Source organism: Monodelphis domestica, chromosome 1 (assembly GCF_027887165.1).
Source record: "Monodelphis domestica isolate mMonDom1 chromosome 1, mMonDom1.pri, whole genome shotgun sequence".
In the NCBI taxonomy this organism is placed as follows: domain Eukaryota; kingdom Metazoa; phylum Chordata; class Mammalia; order Didelphimorphia; family Didelphidae; genus Monodelphis; species Monodelphis domestica.
In genome coordinates, this window is record NC_077227.1 from 464,193,366 (window position 1) to 464,213,724 (window position 20,359).

Below are 20,359 nucleotides of genomic sequence, written 5' to 3' on the forward strand. Positions count from 1 at the left end.
AAATAATTCGCAGCCTCATTATCTTCATCCCTTAGTATGTGTTGTAGGAAATATATGTATGATGTATATATAGTTCTTGGTTGGTGTTCTCAAACTTTTTCATCTGTATATAGATGGTGAAGAGACAAGTTGAATGGAGCAACAGGAATCTAAATACAAATTCAAAGAATATTGTTCCTTGACATGAGCAAGTGCTCCCAAGGTTCTTTGATCTTTTGGTGAGCCTCCATCATTGCTCCATTAGTAGCAAAAAAAACAGCATAGAAGGTCAGGTTTCATAAATATAAAATTTATATGGATGGAGGCCTCATCTTTCATCTTCTTTCTGATTTAATTGTTTTATCATCCATCCTAAATTAGTGTTTAAAGACAGAATTCACTCTTCTCAATTTCGGGAGACCAAACTTTGAAGTTTACTTCTTATGAATTACTCACCTACTCTTAAGAATTGAATATAAAGGGGGCAGCTGGGTGGCTCAGTGGATTGAGAACCAGGCCTAGAGATGGGAGGTCCTGGGTTCAAATCTGGCCTCAGCCACTTCCTAGCTGTGTGACCCTGGGCAAGTCACTTGACCCCCATTGCCTAGCCCTTACCACTCTTCTGCCTTGGAACCAATACACAGTATTGATTCCAGGACGGAAGGTAAGGGTTTTAAGAAAAAAAAAGAATTGAATATAAAAACCTTTTGTATGAAAAGAAGTAACCTAAAATTTATTTTTAATTTATTATTCATTGTAATGTCACCTTCCTAAGAGCAGCTCCCACGCCCCTTCTAACTCCTCTATTCCTTTGCAGTTACAAAATGACTAATTCATGTTTAACATTTGTTATAATTGGTCAGTGTTATCTGTCTTAGACTATAAGCTTTTAGAATGTAGGAACTTTATCTGTTTCATTTCTTTTGTATGTCTAACATTATATTCCATATCAGTAAATCAGCTTCATTAACAGTAACAAGTTTGCTACCTCCCCTCCCTGCCTGTTGGATGTTAAGACCAAATCTTGTTGGTATCCATAAATTATAAATTATTTTTGATCTTGACATAATTTCTTTTACTTCTAAAGAGGAGCTATAAATGATGATATTTGATTTCCCCCCTCCCCACTCCCCTTTCGATATCAGTAAAGCTTCTGTGTCTTCATCATTTGAGTTTCTCACAGTTAGCCAAAGAGTGATACTTTGGAATTACTACCAAGTTCTTTGTCCTCTTTGCAAATCATCCTGAATCAGCTAGATGAGCCAAAGTGAATACGTGGGAAGATTTGTATCTCATTAAACTTTCTTCCTCCTCTCATTTTTTTTCTCTGTGAATTTGGCTAGGTATGGTGTCTTATGCTTCTTAAAGTATGTTTGGGATGTGGTTGAAGAAGAGCACCCATACAAATGTCAGGCACTCTCTCCATGAGTTGGTGCTTGAAAACAAACTGCAGCCTCTTTGGGCCCCTAGCTGGATTTCCATGATAAACACAGCAATATTGACAGATAATGTGGCCAGCCTGGCTCTTGTCAGCCCAGCCTTTTAGCAGGTTTGATTAATTGCTTTACGATTTCACGTCCAGCTGGGGGGCCACTGGTGGGTCGTTTCTGCCCCCCATCAGGTGGAACAATGGAGCAGGCTGTTGAATCAGTCTATAGACAGCCACCATGTGCCAAGCCTGTGACCTCATTTTGAAAGAAGATGAACTTAAATTAACTCCTTCCGGCCCCCGTGCAGCATAGTGTTGACTGCCTTGCCTTATTAGCATGCTCCCAAGGCCTAAGCAAAGAATCCCTAGGGCTAAGATTGCAAATGCTACTGTTTTCTGAAAGGTGGAAGAGATATTAGCTGACTGGAGTCTGCAGGGCTTTGAGCAGCAAACGTGCTCTGTTTTGTGCTTAAACCTGGAGATCATATTACCTTGACTCAAGAGGGAAATGGTACTGGCAGAGGTTTGGGGACTCCAACTGCAGAACCATAGCTTTCCCTGAAAGATGACCTTGTATTCTGACTTGTTTTGACCTGAAAACCAATAGCCAAATGAAGCTGTTGTCCCACCTTGTGGGATCAGTGAAAAGAAAATTCCATGAATCTTTTCTGAATGATTCTTGAATGAGATGTGGTATTTACAGTACCAGAGAATAAGGTTATACTTTGCCTATAAATAACAAAACTTAAAGGACATGTTTAAATTATGAGGTTGTCACCTTAAAATTGTCAAGTGTGGAAAGGAAGTGGGAGAATGAAAATTATACACAATTCTAGCAATGCTTAAAGAAAAGCCTGAGAGTATTCCAAACTTTTGAGATCTATTTGATATTTTGTTTTATTTAAAACAACTCTGTACAACATAATAAGCAAATGTTAATTAAAACTTTAAACCAAACAATTTTTAAAAGTTTTATAAAATGGTATATCACCTTTATCTGCAGCATACCAGACTATAGGTATATTCTTGTTGTCAATTGGGGAGTTTCCTTGTTTTTATGTTGTCTTAACCAGAGGATGCAACATATATGTTGGTGTGTATCTTTCTTCCTCCCCCCCCCCCCCCCCCAAGATGTCTTTGAAAACCTAATTGCTTGAGGAATTATTCTTAAGTGACTTTCCCTCCCTGAATTTGGGGGAGGGAGGGGACTAGGGTGAAGAGGAAAGCAAAGGTTGGAATGTTAAAAAGGTCATGAGCGTGTTACAGATGAACAAACGTAGCCCCATCCCAGTTAGGTTTTTTTTTTCCTTTGTATGAGAAAGAGTTAGGGTATGGAAAAGACTTAAAATGGAAAAAAAAAGTTTAAATAGCAATAGATTAGGGACAATTACTCTCCTGTAAAAGTTTTTCAGTGGTTATTCCTCTCTCCTTCTTCCCCCCCCCCCCCCATTTACAAGACTAGTGCTGTACGTTTTCCCCTCTATTCTTTTCCCCTATCCCCTTTTTTTTCCCCTCTCCAGTTGAGTGGAGCTGATCTGTAAGTTCTGTGAAATTTCAAAAGAAGAATTGAACCATTGTAATGCTGGCTGGAGCTTTTGTTAAGCAAATTTCATTAAGAGACTGAGACTCTCACAGGTTTTTCAAAAAGTCCAACTAAATTTTCATTAGCCCTACTCCACCCAGTGTTCTTATGTACACTGTCATGGTATGGCTCCCTGTCTAGATCCATTCCCTATGGTTGCAGAGACTTTGGAAGTGACAGGATGGTATATTAAAGGCCTTAACTGGGAGCCAAGAATTGTTCGGTTCTTTGCCTGGCCGTTTGACCTGTGCAGGGAGGGGAGAGTGGCTAGGGTGGCCTGTGTGTTTTGGTTGAAGGCCCCCATTGTACAATGGAGGAGCCATCAGAAAGTCATCTTCTACTGAGAAAGGAGATTGTAACTTATCAGAGGGACAGAGTTACTGACTAAATACACAGTACTTTTCTTGGGCCTGGGATTTGGGCAAGAGTGGTGTTAGAGAGCAACTAAAATCCAAAAATATTTATTGACTACCCACAGTATGCAGTGCATTTGTACTAGTTGTTGGAATTTGGAGGGGAACTTTTCCCATTTCAAATAGCAGATCTTCATTTTATATCATACATGTGAGAGACATGCATTCTGGTTGGTCAGCAATTCATTGTCAATAAGGAGGTGTTCTGGTGGTCACTATTGTGCTGATTTTACCCAGTATAGGCATGTTGCATATAATCAACCTATTATCAACAAGGGCTCACGCTCCAGCAACATGTTTTAAAAACAAATGACTGCCTCCTAGGAGCAGTATTGTTTCTTAAAGCCACTTAAAATATTTCTATTTACTCTGTGTATGTCTTGGTACATAGAAAATACTTTTCCTGGTGGTGCTAAAGTAAAGAATGCAAAAGAGAAAGCAGTGTCTGACTTGTTAGCAGATACCAGAATCACACCTCATTTATTCTCTCTTGGGTTCTTTTTTTCTGCCTACAGGGGGTGAGAACATCAAAAGCATAAACCAGCAGTCAGGAGCCCATGTAGAACTCCAGCGGAATCCACCACCTAATACTGATCCCAGTGTACGGATATTCACCATCCGAGGAGTACCACAGCAGATTGAACTTGCCAGACATCTCATAGATGAGAAAGTTGGTGTACGTACAAGACCCTTTTCCCCACCTTTAGGCTGTTAGTAGAATTCTATTGGCTGTCTGGTACCTCCCCCTACTTCCCCAAGATTTGTGCTTCCTGTGCCATTCAGCAGTTCCTCAAACTGTTTTGGTGAGCTTGATTGGGGCAGATGGGCTATCCTCATTTTACTGAGGATGAAGTCTGAGGCACAGAGGTTATTAATGGTCATGGGACCAGTGAGTGAAGCATTTTAGATGCTCCAGTTCTTCACCACCCCAAATCTATGCCTGTTTTCCAGGCTAGATGGGGCTAATGCTTTGCACCCAGCACTGCCTGCCTGGCCTCTTGTTGGCATTGTACTGCTAGCCAGACATGCAGATGGTTTTCATTGACTCTGGCTTTAGTTTCAGGCACCTCAAAGCAGATAAACAAAGGGAGTGTTGATGGAGGAAAGATTTGCCACTGCTCACCTCAAAGGGGACATAGAATTGCAGAAAGAGACTTGGGCCAGCCTTAATTGACGGGAGAGTCAAGCAGGTTGGTCCATATACACAGGGTGATAAGCTAGGTTTACTGTGGTGTTATCATCCATAGACATACTGGTACCATTATTTGCTGTTCTGTGGGGAAGAAAGAATAGATTTAGGATTATGAAGTGTTTTTGTTAATTTACATTTTAAAATAAAACTTTTAAAGCTGATTGGAATGGGAGGTTTGGGGCAGAATTTAGATGATCAGTGAAGAAGAAATTAGAATTGTCATTGTGTCTGTGACAGGGTACCAATATGGGCGCTCCTGGAGGCTTTGGTCAGAGTCCTTTCAACCAAGCACCTGCTACACCTCATCAAAAGTAAGTCTTTTGTCTGTGTCTTTGCAGAGAATTTTCTCAGGAATTCCTCCTACCTATGGTTTCTCAATGGAAAGCTTTAAAATTTGGGAAGGATATCATAATAGAATGATGTCTTAAAGTGGACCACCATCTTTGTCTAACCTTGGCCTTCGCTCTTCCTGGTGATTGATGTCAGGACTTTTCCAGACTAGTTTGGGAATCCCCTTTTCTAACACTAATGATTAATAGACTAACTCCTAGCTCTGTCACTGACTATAACTTTCTGGGCCAATCTGTTTGAAAATCTTTACCTTTAGTATTTTTTTTTATATATATCCATATAGCACCTTTCCTCCGAGGAGCTCAGGATGCTTTCCAAACATTGCTGCTAAAGTGAATGGTAACCCTCACAGCAACCCTGTGAGGTAGGTAAAAGCAGTTATTTAATTCTAGTTTTCCTGTAGTAAGCAAACAGTGAGACAAGCTCATTCTTACAATAGATGGTACAAGTTTAGCCTTTAGACTTTCATAAGTGGGTGGGAAGCGTGGAAAAGCAATATTGAATGAGAGTAAATATGAGGGGAGGTGGGCAAAGAAAGTGAAATATTTGCATGATGGACCAGAAAGAATGAATGTTTTATAATCCACAGTGGTCCTCAGGCATTTATGACCCAGGGCTGGGGTAGCACCTACCAGACGTGGCAGACGCCTGCACAGCAAGTCCCAAGTAAGTGACACTAGAGCACAATGAAAAAAGATATACATTTTCTCACATGATTCAAGATAGATAAATAGATCAGTGAATTCCTAGGGCCCTCTCAAGTCTAAAAGGTAGTGAAATCTTCCTTAAAAAGGCAAACTACAGTTCAGGTCTTCTACATTTCTCATGGGTATGTTGCAACAAGCTGGCTGCATTGGGCCCAACTATTCTGATGTTTTCTTCACCATCCGTGCCTTTGCTTTTCCAAGATGTGTGTCACTTGGTTGACTATTGCTTCAAGAAAATGGGAAACAGGGAGGGAGTGGAACAGTCAGGTCCCATTTGCTCCCTCCTTCAGATCACACAAGAACCCTTGGCCCATCCTTATGGTTGACAAGTCTTCAGACAAGTGATATGCTAGGGGGTGTGAAGAACATTTGGAAGAGAAGCAGCAGCATCTCTTACTTGTTGCTCTTGGGGGTGAGAACTGAACTGAAACCTCTTCTTTTCTGCTTTCTGTAGTTGCTTTCCAGGTTTATTGGCTTTCTTTCATTCTCTTTAACAGTTACCAGACACTTGTCCTTCATGAATGGGTCATAAATATCCCATTTCACAAGACTTAAGAGTTTACTTTGGATCAAACTACTGTTACACTATTGCTATTTAAGCTAAATCTCATGCTTAAAAGACCAAAGAAACACACAACTGGGGGCAGCTAGAAATGGTTCAGTGGCTTGAGAGCCAGGCCTAGAGATGGGAGGTCCTGAGGTCAAATCTGACCTCAGACACTTCCTAGCCATGTGGCCTTGGGCAAGTCACTTGACCATCCCCACACCCCCATTTCCTAGCCCTTACCTCTCTTCTGCCTTGGAACCAATACATAGTTTTGATTCTAAGATGGAAGGGTAAGGGTTTAAAAAAAAAAGAAAGAAACACACAACTACCCAACATCACTAACTCTTTGTGGATAGTCTTCTTGAGTCCTTCATGCAGCCTTTCTCTTTGATCTAGACAACAATCTCCCTTATTTCTCTATACCTACTTTAGCTCAGTATCAGTGAGTTATCTGCTCATCCTGTGTTGGAAATGGAAACTTTTGGGGACAGGGGATAGTTTTTATAGAGACACAGGGAATGGTAACCATTCAGCTGATAGTTAATCTTCTTAAATTCCAGGAAAATATATCTGCCCTTTGAGGAAGCCTACCTAACCCTCCCAGTCAGGTCCCCTTTATTGCTACCTTAATTGGTTCTAGCTCAGGAGGCCCTTTGAAAATTCTTTTTTAGTGTCTGGAAACTGACCTTTTAGACTTCAATTCCCCGTGTTCACAGGCCAGTCAAATGCGTCCACAAGCCAGAAACCAGCTTTGGTTTATTAATGTTTGGAATGTATTGTTGACCTTTTTCAGCTCTTCCCAGGGACTTTCACCATTTTATCATCAAAACCCAGATTTCTTTGACATTGGAAATCATAACATGTTTTTGTTTGGGAAGCATTCATTTTGACTGTCTGCAGATTGCATGGCCTGCAGCATACTCATCTGTTATATCAGTATTTTCATGCTAAAAGATGTGGATTCAGCACATTGGGAATAAAGCAGCCCTGCTTCTCCATTTATTGGCTTTGAAATAAGGAGAATTCTGGTTGTAAGTTCAGAAAGTCTTTAGTTCTGTAGTTCACGAATATTTAAATAAGTACTTCACTAGATATCAGATCACAGGACTAGAAGTCAGGAATCTCGAGTTCTAGTCCTGATTCTCCACTCACTAGCCTTGTGATAGGGACCCATCACCTTCCTGCTCTGACTTTTGTAGGTCTCTAAGGCCTCTTCCATTTTTAAGGTTATAATTCTGTTATTTTGGTTGGTTGCTCACCCAGATGTCACTGCATTTCATGTATCTGTGGTGATGGGAAATCTTTCCTAAAATGCCACTAAATTAGTTGGATATTTTTCTGAATGGGGATGTTCCTTAACTAGCAAAGAGCAATCTTGAGCTAGCAGCCAAGAACCTAGATGGCCTTTCCCTATTCTGTGCTATAGTGACAGCAAATGTTCCACACTACATCCAGAAAAGTATACGTGTTTGGGCTGATTATTATTCCGCCCTGATTTCCCCCCACCCCATGGATGAGAGAAATAAAAGCTGTAGGGAAGAGCTTTGTGATGGTGTTAAAGCAAACCTCACTGCATTGCTCAGTGACTAAAGATCAGGGTAGTTCCCAGTCAAGCCAAGGGGAATTTGGCAAGACGTGGGAGGACTGCTTAACTACATAAATCCCTATGACTGAAAAATCTTATTTCTATATCCCAGATATTCTTTTAAAGGAAATCTTACTGGAGGGAAGAGTACTGACCCCACTCTCTTATATTCAGGAGTGTATTTCTGTTTGCCATCCAACTTCCTCAAGCTCCTTAAAAGGCCATTTGCAGAGAATCATATCATTACATTGCCAACATGAAATACCTATCAGAAAATTACCTCCTGTTCTTCCTTGCCATCCCCTCCCTGTTGATCCTTCCTTGAAGTGATGGGAGTGGAAAGGGAAGACCTCTTCCTAACTCCTTCCTTAACGCTGCATGCATCTTGATTGTAACCACTCTCCCTTCTTCATACCCATCTTCAACCTGAAATAACTAGTGGGTGAAACAGTTTGCCATGAAATGTATTTAGTGCTGCATCCTTTAAGCCTACTTTGGACTGTAATTCTAATAAAAGAAAAAGACATTGAAGGAGGCCCTTTTCTTTGTTGGCATTAGCAGGTGGACACTCAGGCCAGCCCTGACCTCAGCAGAAAGAAAGGTCTTGACTTATGGCTTTGGTCAAGTCTTTTAACCCTCTTAACTGCCCCTGGACAGGATGCTATTGCCCTGTTTCCTCCACCCACTTCACATTTGCAATGTATCCTTCCCACCCCCATCTCATCTTTACTGATTCAAAAGTCTTTGCAGCTTATGTTGTACTATAGCTCATGGGTTTGGGGGGAGTGTAAAGAGTTAGAATTAGTGTGTTTGTGTGTATAAAGAATTAGAATTGGCATGTGTCTGTAGAATTAGTGTTTGTGTGTCTAGAGTTAGAATGAATATGTCTGTGTAGAGTTAGAATTAATGTATTTGTGTGTGTAAAGAGTTGGAATTAGTGTATCTGTGTAGAGTTAGAATGAGAGAGAGAGAGAGAGAGAGAGAGAGAGAGAGAGAGAGAGAGAGAGAGAGAGAGAGAGAGTGAAGAGTTAGAATTACTGTTTAAAGAATTAGTGTGTGTATGTATGTGGAGTTAGAATTAGTTTTCTTTCTCCTCTGCCCATCTTTCCTTCTCCCTACTCTTCCAGTTCTCTCTGAAAAGAACTTAAGAATAGAATAGGAATCTGATACATGTAGTGGCTTTTGGCTAGAATTATAAGCTTTCCAGGCTCTTTCCACCCTATTCTGTTTGTGTGTGTTGGAGAACAAGGGGAAGCAAGTTTAGGATTTGGTTTGGGCTTGCTTTCTTAGATTCTCTTTCATTTTCAATGCTCAGTTTCTTTGAATATTTCCAAGTCTGGTTGTCCAGCTTGTACATTCCCTTTTGTCTTCAAATAGAAGAGAAAGGTTAGGTAAAAGGCAGGAGCCCTTTAGGACCCTCAGGTTTAAGAGGATGTTATTCTGTTCCCTGTCCTCATTTGAAGTTCAGTTGACCCATGTACAAAACCAACTCTTTCATATTGCTCTCTTAGCCTCCTGTCCATTACTGTTCTTTTATGAGGTAGTAAATGCCAAATCACCTCAAAGTAGTCCATAGGCCGGATCTCTAAAGTTCTCTCCCTGGCACATTTCATTAGGAAGTTTCTTTGCTCTTATAGCAGCCTACCCTGTTCTCTATCTTAAAGGCCATCCTTTTTTCCCCTCCAACCCCAACTCGGCTACTATGCTCTGTGTAACCTAGAAGAACCCCCTTTGTGCTCCTTTCCCACATACCCATGGGCCAAAATTTATTGTCTGTTTCTTGGGTAGAGGTTCCTGTCTTGTTCTCTTCCTCTTTTGTCCTGTCCTCCATCCTCTTCCAGCTAGGTCTCTTGCCTCTTTTTTTTCTCCCTTAAAACTAAAGCACCTAAAACATTATTCTGAGGTGTGTGCCCCACAGGCTTGTTGGTGTGGGTAAAAATTATACCAAGAGGCTTAGGGCAAAACCCTCCTTTCCTCACTGGCCTGATTGTTTTTGTCCTCTTCAAACAGGCCAGCAGAGCCAGCAGCAGAACAGCCAGCCTGGTTACAGCAAGGCATGGGAGGACTATTACAAAAAACAGAGTGAGTGGCTTTCTTCAAAGGCAGAGGACCAATGACAAAGTGTCTTCTTGTCCCTCCTGAGCACACTTCAATATACTGTGGGCAGAGCATCTTCTTTCTCCTCACCCTTTTTCCTCAGGAGTTTCAAATCAACACTTAACTTTGTTTCCCCATTTTTCTTCTTTCCCTTTTGCCAAAGCAGAGTTGTAACCAGCCAGGTTGCATCTCAGTTGGTAGAAAAATGTCCCACATTATCCCTTTCCTGTGCTGATTTTCATACTGCTGATTCTCAGTGAGCAGCAATAAACTAGGGGACAGATAATAGGATATAGAAGTAGGTATAGTAACTAGATTGTTAGACTTGCCTCTCAAAAGTGGTGGTTGCCTTAGAGTCCCAAAGTCTTTCAACTTAATCCATGTAACTGGATCACAAACACCTAGCAAAATCTTAAAAACACCTAGCAAAACAACTCAAACAAAAGCTAAATTGGCATATTTCCTTAAGTGGTTGAATTAGATTGAACTCAATATTCTCTTTAATTGAACTGAGATCTCATTTAATGTGAAACCTTGATTCACATCACTTACTAGTTATGGGAATTTAGGTTGGTGATGATGGATAAAAAAAGATTTAGAAATTTCCCAAAGAGGAATGATAATTCTTCCCTGTCATTGAGAATTCCCTAGGTGTAGCAAGGAAAAGGGGTTACTGAGGGGGAGTAGCTAAATGGCTAGAATATGATGGGGTTTTTAAGGACTGTTAGTAGTGAGGCAACATTGGGAAGGGTGGAATTTTTTAAGTGTTGCCAGCTCCATTCAGGCCATTATAACCATCCAGTTCTTCAAAACTGAAATATCAGGCCATGTGAGTTATATTTCCTGATGTCCAGCAACACTCAAGGAATGGAAATACACAGTTAAGTTTAAACACTGTTTTACAGTGAATATGGATTGTCTTTGAATGCAGTGATATCAGTGCCCTTCAGATAATGTGTTTCCTTCTTTGTCAATCAGGCCATGCCACCAATGCAGCTTCTCAGGCAAGTTCCCCACCGGACTACACAATGGCCTGGGCGGAGTATTACAGACAGCAAGCTGCTTACTATGGGCAAACATTAGGGCAAGCTCAGGCCCACAGCCAGGTCTGTATTTCCCTGAACACAGCAGAGTATCTGTCCTGTCCCTTATTTCCCCCATCTTAGAATAGCTTGGTGAGAGAGTGGAACATTGGCATGCCAACTCAGTGAAACTGACCTCTTAGCCAGCCACTGTGTCTATCATCCCCTATTGTTCTTCCATCCCAAAACATAGCTGTCTGATACTTGGGTCTTTATAAAACTTATTTGGACACAAGCAAAAAAAGCAAATTTAGCTGGGATGCTTACAGTAGCCAGAGAGAAATCCTAGTAGCCATTTCTGTTCAGAACTCCAGCTTTCTTGATCCTTCTGTATGAGGAATCCTTGGGACCAAGGATAGCTAGAGTCAATTCTATAGCCTAATGGGGCAACTCCTCCATATGGCCTAATAAATTGCCATCAGTTTATCAGTTTTATAAAACACAGTTAAGAAAAAAAGTACATGGTCTTTTTATAAAACACAGTTAAGAAAGTACATGGTCTTTCTGATCCACCTCCCACATGGAGATGGTAAGGAGTTGAACTATATTACCATTCTGAGCAAGCTGCCACTCCATGATGTTTTCTGACATCATCTGACAGTTTCTCTTAAAATTGCTATGAGTTGGCACCTTCTTAAAGGTGTCTAACAATAATGATTATCTAGCCCTGTCCTTTTTTCCAGCCTCATGAGGCACCTCCCAGTTTTGAAAAAGAAGAGGGCTCTGTATTGGCTACTCCCTTGGAGACAGGACTGAGGGGCACGAAGCCAGATTTTCTCATTGCCCACCGCTTTGATCTCATGGATAGGAAATCAGCATTCTAAAGTTTAATAATTGACCATTTTGATGTGTGTCTAGGTATTGAAGCCAATTATCAGACAACTAAAGAAAAACTATCCACAGGTTTTCTTGTTCCTTTTGTTAGCACTACAAAACATGGTGCTCACAGGAACTCAAATGATGGTTACCTCAGTGGGCTCTATGGATGATATCCTCAGCCGCTGTCTAGAGGTCTTAACAGGAATATGGCTGAGTTTTCCAAAGGCTCGGAAGCTTGCACTTCTCTCACCCCATTCCATTTCCCCATTTAAAAGAAAAACTCTGGAACATCTCTCCCAAGCAAGGTTTTCTCTTGCCATATCCTGTGACATCGGTCCCAAAGAGGAGGGAGGAGGTATTTCCTTGTACATTGGCTCTGTTGTCTGTTTGGATGCCTGATACAGTGCCAGAGGGAGGGAAAGTGTGACCTATCACCCGCCCTTGGGAAAAATGTTTCAGAAGTACATACTTTAAAAAAATCTACCAAGGAATAACTTTTCTTCTTTCTTCTTTTGCCTCTGCAGGAGCAGTAGAACAATGTCCTTATGGCAGTTTTTTTTTTTCCTTGAAATCATTGTGAAAGAAAACCTTTTTGTAACAGAGGTTTCTAGATTTGCAGCCTTTTGATGAAGATTTTTTTTGTTCATTTTTGTGAAACACTAGTTGTAGAATAATCTATACTGAACTTTTCTAAGAATCAGGAAAAATTAGTAATATACTAAACTTCATGAAAATGCTGGTAATCTTTTGATTTTGTTTTTTTGGGGGGAGATTGTTTTGTTTTATTGTTACTTCCAAATTTGTAAACTTTGGGATTCTTTTTGGAACAATGTCTGCAAATTCCAGGCACCCAAAATGTACCCCAGAGTAGTGACATTTCAAACATGGGAATTTTTTTGTTTGTTTGGGGCTTTTGTTTTTGTTTTTTTTTGTTTGTTTGTTTTGTTTTGTTTTTGGTGTGTTTCTCTTTTTTCCTTTTTGAACTTTTCTGTTGCAACAGAAAGAGGCTTGGACGTCTTAGGTGGTATGTAACAAATCCTAAAAAAAAAAAATTTTTAAACAGTATTTAAATATTTCTTAAATATGTAAAAATACATAATTAAATGTTTTACTTCTAATTTCTTTTATCTTGGCTGTCTGATTTTATTGCATTTTTTAAAAAAAACAACTACAATATGTATTGTAATTAATTATGTGAATTCTGTATTGAGACATTTAACTGTTTTGCTGTCAGACAGGTTGGGGGGGCATTTTGTAGGGTTTGTATAATTTCTAGAGTCTAAAGGGGTAATATAAAAATGTTAATTTTTTTTAGCAATACTTTTTTTCACATGTCCATTTTGGGTTGCATTTGTGTATCTAAGACCTCCAAGCTTATTTTAAAAAAATTTTAAAAAACCTTCCTCTATGCTCTCAGAAATATAAATACTGTTATTTTTAATATTAAAAATAAATCAGCTACTAGTAACTTTAACAAACACTGTGGAACATTAAACCATATTAAAAGGTAGTAACTATTTTTTAATTCCAAGGTGTTTTTTTCCTTTTCTCACTTTTCTTTAAAATATTTTCATATCTAATATTTGTCAAATTACTTAGAAAAATAAATGATTCTAGTATTAACCACAGTATCTAATAAATAATTTTGATTTAATAAAAGGGATAATATGATTTCTTATGTTTACCATAGTGTTTTCTTGTACAGATAACTGTATTTTTAAAGGAAAAAAAAACGGAACTGAAACTATTTTTTCTTGCATTTTTAATTGACCTGAGGGACATTCCGTTTTGAAATGTACTGAATTTACTGTTCTCAGTTTTTTCTCTTCTTTTTATTTCCCTATAATGCTTGAAATGTCTAACTATAAAAAATGCAATTAAATAATGTTGAGCATGGTGTTTAAAACAAAATGTTCTTTTTATTTGACTGACAGTTGCATTTTACACTCTATATAATAAAATTTCCACAAGGCTTCTTGTGGGTGAAGTGTTTTTAGTCTGTTTTATTTTGCATTTTCTTGCTGCCTCCCTTTCCCGTTGCCATCCAAATGGAAAGAGGTCAAGAATGCTTGCCTGCTCTTAGAGAGCTGACTCACTCATTGCATTATCTCCAACTTAGTTGCTACACTACCTAGGCTTATATCTACTTCGTTAAACTAATTTCATTTTAATGGCTTTGTATAATTTGATGTTATTGACTTGAGAGCCTTAATTACAATCAACCTCTCTTACCTGTCACATCTAAGCATCTCTTGAAATGGCGTGACACTGAGAAGTTAATAACTAGAGTTTCCTCGTATGGAAAGATGCTGTCATTGTAAGTGGGTCTTGAAAATTAATTTATGGGGAGTAATAATCAAGAGGTTTTGATCCAATCCTCAGCTGTATAAACATACTTTCTTGTAACTAAATCAGCAAAGCCTACTCTGTCTGCTCCACATTCTCTACCAGCCTCTCTGTACATAATTCTGTATCATCTGTGTATAACGGATCATCACTTTATACACAATGTGTATCAAATCATGCCACTGTGGGTACCACTACTGTTGTTCTCACAAGTAACAGGTTTGGATGGTGCTCCCAGCTGGAGGTGGGGCTACATACCACATGGTTGGAAACAGGTTTTAGGCACTACTTTGGAAGAACCTTCCTTGTGAATGAAACTATTCAAGTGATGAGATGCAGAGTCTCAGCTAAAGGCCAAATGGGTCTGTGAATCAAGAGAATAGAACAATATAGTGGAAGAGTAAATATTTCAGCCTTGTATTCATTTTTTAGCCACCTGCTTTTTTCTTATGATTGGCAGTAATGTTGAAGGTAGGTTTCTATGCTTAATATTTTAGTATACTGCCACTTTGTCTTTACATATAAATCTCCTTACTGATCTAGATGCTCCTCAATCAGCTCCTGAGTAGAACTCTCCAGTCTTGGGTATTTACAGCGCTTGTCTCTTTTCTTGTTTCCTGGGCTCTAGCCTCTTCCCTCTTCCCCGCCACCCCACCCTACCCCGCCTTTTAAAAAATGGCATCTGTGGCCCTGATAGGTCAGAAAGGGGTGTAGAGAGAATCCCATCTGCAGCAATTTTGAGGCATATTGAAAGCCGGAAGAAAAAACGGGGATATGGCATCTTTAAATACACCTCTAGAGAATCGAGTTTGACGTTGAGAGATTGAATAGTAAAAGCCACTTGGAAAAAAAGAAGGGAGGGGGTGAGCAAGAAGGAGGGCATAAACGCTGATGATGGGAATGGGAATTGGGGAGAGGGCATTACAGAGAAGACTTCCTTCTAATTCATCTTCCAAGCTCTGTGCCAAAACAGCATTTGGCATGGTTCACAGGGAGCAATTGTGTGATAATGAACCCTAAGGTGTCCCTTAATTGAAGACTGAGTATTGCGGCTTGTGCCAAGAGTCATAAATGGCACAGGATTGTGGGAGGATGCATTTTCTTAAATGTATCTGTAAGTACAGATTAGCGCTTTTCCCCAGTGAAATGTCCATACTATAAATTATGGAAATATCTCCTTCTGATGCAACCTTTTATTGAGGGGGTGGGGTAGGGTGGGGTGGAGGGAGGAGGGGGAAAAGTTTGCAAGCAGATGAAATTTGGCCTCTCATTAAGATGGCGCCCACGGAATATGGTTTTTTTCATCAGCAGTCTGGTGTCTTAGAAGGCTAAAGTGCTTGAAATGCACCAACTTCAGCGATTGTTTTCCATTAAGAAAGCTGCATGGTCATCACTAAGGACTTTGTGTCTGTGGGGGTGGGGGCTACTCTGACCTGTCTTTGAAACTCTTGGTCCCCAGACTCGGGGGTTTATGAGTGTGAAGAAATTGGTTTAATAGTCCTGGAGACCCCCACATGCTGGAGTTTGAGGTGATATGCACCAGAGTGCAGTGGAGAATGATTTCTAGTTGGTCTTGGTCCCTGTCCATACCCATATGCTCCTCAGGTTGTGATATGCATTATTCTTCCTGCAGCTATGACCTATAAAGCTTGTGAGCCATATCCCCCATGTCTCTTCTGTTTGGAGGGGGATGGGGAGGTAAGTGGGGGGTACACACTGCTGGTTGCTGGGTTGTTGTTCAATTGTGTTGGACTTTGTGACCCCATGGACCATGTGTTAGCAAAATGCTGGAGTGACTTGTTATTTCCTTCTCCAGTGGACCACCTTTTTGTCAGAACTGTCTTCTGTGACCTGTCTGTCTGAAGCATCCCTAGGTAACGTTGGCAATTTGGTCTATTAAAGCATTTCAACACCAGAGGGTATTGGTATTTGCCTCTTCCTGTTTGGGGCGGTACCAGCTAGGGTTTTAAAGACAGGCTAACACAGATGGCCCTAGTTGAATTATGAATTAATGGACAAGAAGACTGCCTGAGACCTAATTTGGGGAAAAGAGGTGGAGAACAAGGGCTCACATCTGAGGAAGTGAGTGCCAGGCTGAGTATTCTTATTTGGGTGGAGAAGGAGGTAAGAAAAGATTCCAAACAGCCTTAAATTAAACCCTAGGTCCTAGGATAAGCTTTCTGCCAGATTTTAGGGCTATTTATAAACATTTGATTTCCTAACCTGAAATTTTAAGTTTTTACACCCAAAGGAAATATGGACAGGAACCTTTGTTTTCCTATGTTTCTGTTGAGAACCACAGACTCGAGCCTTACTCTCTAAGTAACATGGCTATGGGTCTGAGTCCTCAAAGGCTTCTTCTACAGGTGGAAGACAAGCTCAGATGGGCCCTACCAAGCTTTAAACGCTTTGACTATAGGACTGGAGACAGACTATACAACTGGCATCTAAGGACTAGAGTTGTTGACCCGTCAGGAAGACGACCTGGTTTCAATTCAGCTTCTGCCATTAGCTATGTACAAATGGGCACGTCACAGCCTACCTAAACCTCAGCTGTCTGAGCTCCTTCAACATCACAGGGTGATAAGGATCAAATAAGAAAATGATGAGGCAATAGCTATATTACTTTATATATTCACGTATGTATAGATTGGTTGTTTGCTATCAATATTGCTATTCCCCTCTTCTGTCTAATTTAACTAAAATTGGTACTGGTGACAAGTTGCTATGCTGTTGTTCATTTATGTTTTAATACCTTCCTAAGCACTGTATAACTAGATTAAGTGGTTGCTTTTTGTAATTGAATAAATAATTGAGGTGTAAGCTCATTTCTGTGGGCTCATCAAAAGCATCTTCAGAATGCAACAATAGCAGACAAGATGACAAGGAGAATGGTGGTGGTGATAGTGATGATTCAAGCTAAAGGCTGAGAGACTCATCACCAGAGATTTGGTCCCAGTAACTCAGAAAACTACTAAGGTCTGAAAATGTTGCATAACTTTTCAGATAAGGGAGTGCCCATATTTATAGAATACCTCCTATTGAGGTAAATACTGAACAAAGTCCCCTATTCCCATTGTCTCTAACAGCTCTGTATCATTTTCCCTTCAAGAAAAATTCCAAGTCAGCTATTTTTAAAGGCCAGAGAAACAAACAACTCTTGAGATCTAAACTGGAAGGGGAAATAATGTTGATTTCCCAGAACTTTCTTAGAAAGATGTTACTTTCAGATTATCTAATGCATGACAGCCAAAATTTAGAGTAGATCATTGTGTGGATGACACAAGAGGCCTGAATGCTAGTCTTGCCTCTACCATTAACCAATTCTGTGACCTCAGTAAAGATGCTTCACCTCTCATTCACTCATTTTCCTCCTCTATAAATGAGATTTGAGCCCTTCCAGGTCTAATTTATGTTCTAAGAGTTTGTGTTCCATGAGCCTTTCCATCCCTAACATTACATATTTTTTTATATTCTGTAGTACAGCTAAAGGCTGTAATGGTTGATTGGCTCTTCCTTGCATTTATTTTCTGAACTTCAGGAAATTTGGGTTGAACCACCTTAGTAGTTTCGGTACCATTCCCTCTTCTAGATGGGGATTCCATGCCAGGGAAATCTCTACATTTGCTACTCTATAGAAATCCATTTTGTATCATGTTTTGGTCTTTTTTTTTTTTAACCCTCACCTTCTGTCTTAGAATCACTACTGTGTATTGGTTCTAAGGAAGAAGCGAAGTAAGGGTTAGGCAATAGGGGTTAAGTGACTTGCCCATGATAACACAGCCAGGAAGTATCTGAATTCAGATTTGAACCCAGGACCTCCCATCTCTAGGCCTGGCTCTCAATCCATAGCACTGGGGAGAATATAAAATATTGTGGATCACTGGTTTCAAACAACAACAAAAATTATTCCAGGATTGGGCCCATATTGACTTAAAAAATCACAAATTACCATTTTCTATGTTGTATTTTTATTTCATTAAACATTTCTTAGTTGCATTTTTAAACTTGTTCAAGCTTCACAGTAGAATTTGACACCTCTGCTGTGAATAACCCTAAACTTCAAGTTATCCCAAAGTCAGTTCTGCTTAAATTTAAAATGTTTGGGAGTTGTTTTTTTTTTTTGAGGGACAGAAAAGCTAATGAATTTGCCTAATTAAGAAGTGGTTTGCATTGTCTCTTAATGTTTGTTGAATGAATAAATGGATGGATTGGTGGAAGGAAAAAAAAAGTAGTTTGGACTGATGTGAAAATGAGTCTGCATTTCCCTAGATTGCATGATTGAATGGCACAACCAACCCACCTGGAAGGTCATAAACTGAGTGGGATGTTGGAATGGTAAGCATGAGGGTGCTGATTGTGGCATTTGCTAGATCTTTGCACTCATCCTGAAGATCAGTCAGACAATAGGCATTTGTAGTTCAATCTTTTCACTTGTGTCCTTGACTCTTCATGACCCCATTTGGGGTTTTCTGAGTAAAAGTCCTGGAGTAGTTTGCCATTTCCTTCTACAATTTATTTTGCAGATGAGGAAACTGAGGCCAACAGGATTAAGTGGCTTCTCCAGGGCTACAACAGCTAGTAAGTATTTGAGGTCAGACCCGAATTTAGGCCCTTCTGACTCTGGGCCCAATGGTCTATCCACTACACCAACCCAGCTGCTCTTCAACAAAAATTGAAGACATTGTATGTACTAAGCCTGCCTGGCAAGGAAAAAATGAAGCAAACCAAAAGAGTCTGCTCTCATGGAGCCCACAGTCAAGTGGGGGGAGATGATATATCAATTATGTACAAGCAAAATATATATTTTGGATAGATGGAAGATAATCAACAGAGGGAAGGTACTGGCATTAAGGATGGAGAAAAACTTCCTATAGGTGAGATTTTACCTGGGAATTGAGGGAAGTTAGAGAAATAGCATTGAATGAGCCAATATGTACTGAGGATAAAGATCTGAACTTGTTGACAGGAGTCATTTTGAGTTCCATCTCAACAGTTAATACCTGTGTGACTGAAGACAAATTACTGCTGCTCTGAGTCTCAGTTCCCTTATCTGTAAAATGGGGATCAAAATAAAAGCCCACCTTTCTGTGCTGCCTCAAGGTTTAAAAATACAACCTATACAACCCTTTCCCACACAATATTTCATAGTCATTGAAATTGCTTTATAAATGGCAATAGGACATCAAAATGTGAACTATTTTCATTAGTGGTTACCAGTGTGACAAAGATTGCGAAGCTTGAAGTAAAAAAGAAGTCTTGGGTTCAAATTCCACCTGTCACATATTAGCCATATGAACTAGTCATTTAACCTCTCAGTGACCCAGGCAACTCTAAGATGAGTTCCTTGGGTCATGGACCCCCTTGACAGTCTGCTTCTTAGAATCATGTTTTAAAATTCGTAAAATAAAATACACAGAACTATAAGGGAAATTAATTATGTTAAAGCACAGTTACCAAAATATTCGGAGACCCTCAGGTTAAGACTTCCTGGTTATTCATTCAAAATGAGTAGTCAAGCTAGAGCAATGGAAAGAATTTCCACACCAGAAATTCCCATGCTGATGAGATCATGGATCTATAACATCTCTACACATATACACCCTGTATGTATACATATACATGCATGTGTATACACATCACGATTTCATAATCTGTATATATGTGGGTATGTGCATACATATATATGCATACACATAGGTGAGGGAACATGGTGCCTTGTATATACATGCATACACATATGTATGTATGTCATTGTTCCACAATCCATCTCCCCATGTATGTATATATGGAGGGGATCTATTATTGCTATATATTTTTAATGTTTATACACATGTATGTATATGTCATGGGTCCACAACCCCCCCCATAGATACACACCTCTACATATATATATTGGGGGGGCTATTACCTCTCTCTATTATATATCCACACATATGCATACATGTGTGTATATTCACTATGGGTCTATAACCTCCCTCACACACATATATTACATGTCTATGTTGTTTATACTTGTATATAATTTGTTTCTATATATACATATATGTATGTACCTCATTATATATAATTTCTGTTTACTTGTACATAAATATATAGTATGTGTATGTATAATATGTAGGTAGATGGATGGATAGACAGATGGACAGACACAGACAGACAGATAGATAGATAGATAGATAGATAGATAGATAGATAGATAGATAGATAGATAGATAGATAGATAGATA

At 39.6% G+C, this 20,359-nt stretch overlaps 1 protein-coding gene across 5 annotated transcripts in view; it reads left to right on the forward strand.

The window, feature by feature from the left end:
* The window catches only part of FUBP3 (far upstream element binding protein 3), a 71,615-nt gene extending 57,840 nt beyond the window's left edge, over window positions 1-13,775 (forward strand). For 4 of the 5 annotated variants that reach the window (XM_001369593.5, XM_056812562.1, XM_056812563.1 and 1 more), the window contains exons 13-19: window positions 3,919-4,079; window positions 4,833-4,906; window positions 5,230-5,310; window positions 5,536-5,612; window positions 9,796-9,867; window positions 10,861-10,988; window positions 12,308-13,775. In XM_001369593.5, the coding sequence (XP_001369630.2) occupies window positions 3,919-4,079; window positions 4,833-4,906; window positions 5,230-5,310; window positions 5,536-5,612; window positions 9,796-9,867; window positions 10,861-10,988; window positions 12,308-12,316 (602 nt within the window). In that variant the 3' untranslated portion in view covers window positions 12,317-13,775. The remainder of the gene's footprint in view (window positions 1-3,918; window positions 4,080-4,832; window positions 4,907-5,229; window positions 5,311-5,535; window positions 5,613-9,795; window positions 9,868-10,860; window positions 10,989-12,307) is intronic. The other variant, XM_007475157.3, reaches the window with a different exon arrangement.
* Window positions 13,776-20,359: the final 6,584 nt, after the last annotated feature.